The sequence below is a fragment of the Neophocaena asiaeorientalis genome, unplaced genomic scaffold (assembly GCF_003031525.2).
Source record: "Neophocaena asiaeorientalis asiaeorientalis breed wild unplaced genomic scaffold, Neophocaena_asiaeorientalis_V1.1 scaffold246, whole genome shotgun sequence".
Classification (NCBI taxonomy): Eukaryota; Metazoa; Chordata; class Mammalia; order Artiodactyla; family Phocoenidae; genus Neophocaena; species Neophocaena asiaeorientalis.
Window position 1 is genome coordinate 2768405 of NW_020174551.1, and position 2292 is coordinate 2770696.

Sequence of the window (2292 nt, forward strand, 5' to 3'; positions counted from 1 at the left end):
AAAAATTTTTTTGCGGTACGCAGGCCTCTCACTGTTGTGGCCTCTCCCGTTGCAGAGCACAGGCCCCAGACGCGCAGGCTCAGCGGCCATGGCTCACGGGCCCAGACGCTCCGCGGCATGTGGGATCCTCGCGGACCGGGGCACGAACCCGTGTCGCCTGCATCGGCAGGCGGACTCTCAACCACTGTGCCACCAGGGAATCCCCACTGCTCTTTTAAGCTCGAGGATTCTATCAGCTTGACCTCATTTGCATGTTGTCACATTCTTCTGGGGTGTAAAAAAGCTTACCTGTGACTTAGAGATTTGGTTTCCCTGACGTCTACTGATGTCGTCTGAGGTTTGTTGGCATCTAATACCTCTTTTTTTTTTTTTTGGTAGAATGGGTCTTCTAGCCAAAGACGAAGATTTAATCCGCAGTATCACAACAACAGGCTAAATGGGTCTGCGAAGCCCCAGGGCAGTGGTAACGAAGCTGATCCGATGGGGAAGGGCAACAACCGCCATGAACACAGAAGACAACCACACAACGGCTTCCGTCCCAAAAACAAAGGCGGCACCAAAAACCAAGAGGCCTCTTTGGGAACCAAGACCCCCGAGGCCGCAGCCCATCCGGAAAAGCCCCGACGAAGGCAGCACGCTGCAGACAACTCAGAGGCCAGGCCTTTCCGGGGAAACGTCTCCAGGGTTTCACAGTGCAATCTCTGCCCCACGAGAATAGAAGTTTCCACAGATGCCGCGGTTCTCTCCGTCCCAGCTGTGACGTTGGTGGCCTGAGCTAGGAGAGAAAAAAAAAAAAAGCCGTTTTCATTCAGTTTCTGTTCCCTGCCCGAGGTGCTGACCCAATTCGCTGCCAAAAGAGAGTCAATCCGAATATACAAACCCTGTACGGCTGTGTCATCCTCTCTTAATCATTTTTTCTAATTCTAATAATCAGCTCTAGCTTGCTTCATAACTTTCATGGCTTTGCTTGATATGTTGGCGCTTTTTCTCATCAAGACTTTGCAGCATTTTAGCCAGGCAGTATTTACTCATTTGTTAGGAAAATCAAGTTGTGGCTAAAGATCAGAGGCTCAGTAGCGACCTATGTTGTAGCAGTGATGTCAGTCCATTGATCGTCTTTAGAGAGTTAATGTTGAAAAAAAAATTCTTATTGATCAAACTTGATCTGCTGAAGACACGTGCGCTTTTCTAGAGTTTAACATCTGGTGTTTTTCTGAAAAATATATATATACATATATTGCTTTATTTGAAACAAATTAAAATATGCTGCATTTGACACCTGGCTTGTTTTTTTTCTTTTTAATTTATGCCCACTTTATCATCCAGTGTACTAGGTAGTACTTTCAAGAAAACTTTAGAGACTAGAAGTTGTGGCACAGAGCTTGAACAGTACTGTTTCTCTTGGGACAGGTAACCTTTTGGAAAAAACAATGCCTGACAATGGCCCTGCCAGTACGTTACACGCATATAGATGGATGTGCACCCTGATCGTCTTAGACACAGCACGGTAGTTTGGAAACCCTGGTTGCAAGTAATATAAACCTTAGCCTCGTTGAAACAATAAAGAAAAGGTATTGGTTTAGTGGCTGCAAAGCCCAGTATCAAAGTATGCCTTGGGTCCAAATGGATCAGGACTCTAGCCCCTTTCTCCTGGTTATCTCAGCTCTCCCTTCCTCCTTGGGCTGACATTGTATTCAGAATGGTGGCAAATAGCTGCCGCACTCCTAAGAGTCATGTCCACCCCTACACTGTCCAGAAGAAAAGAGAAGCTCTCCAGGTAGCGTCCACATGGAGCAAGCGTCTTTCTCAAAAGTCCCAGCGAGGGTCTTGCATATCATTGGCCCAGGCTGCTGGTAGGCTTGTCCCTCAACCAATCAGCAAATGACATGTGCTAATTAGCATAGACTAATCAGAGCCCACCCCCAAGCTGGGTAGTGGCCGGCTGCCCAGAAGCACAGGGGCTGTGTGCAGCAGGGCTCCTGTTACCTGAGGAAGGGAGAGGGGATACCGGGGGCCCACATCCTAAGAAGCCCCAAGTCCCCTGTCTTGGAGGGCAAGGCAGCTCAGTTTGGCCACTGCTTCCATCGAAATTCCATGTGTCCTACAGATGTGTTGGCCTCTTTCAAGTTCAAATGCTTATTTTCAACTCAAAGTTAACATTTTTTCTGGCAGCCCAGGTTCAGTGGCTCTCTTCCACAGAGCAGCCCCGAGCACCTGAGCCTGCACACCACGCAAGCATCCGTTTCTTCTTTTGCCAAGTGCAGGGAGGATGTTTGCTCTCTCTGGAGAGAA

General features: G+C 48.3%; 1 protein-coding gene across 6 annotated transcripts in view; it reads left to right on the forward strand.

Moving 5' to 3' along the window:
* Positions 1–1276, forward strand: part of SPATS2L (spermatogenesis associated serine rich 2 like) — a 174641-nt gene extending 173365 nt beyond the window's left edge. For all 6 annotated transcript variants that reach the window (XM_024757381.1, XM_024757380.1, XM_024757384.1 and 3 more), the window contains one exon: positions 379–1276. In XM_024757381.1, coding sequence (XP_024613149.1) covers positions 379–774 — 396 coding nt within the window. In that variant the 3' untranslated portion in view covers positions 775–1276. The remainder of the gene's footprint in view (positions 1–378) is intronic.
* Positions 1277–2292: the final 1016 nt, after the last annotated feature.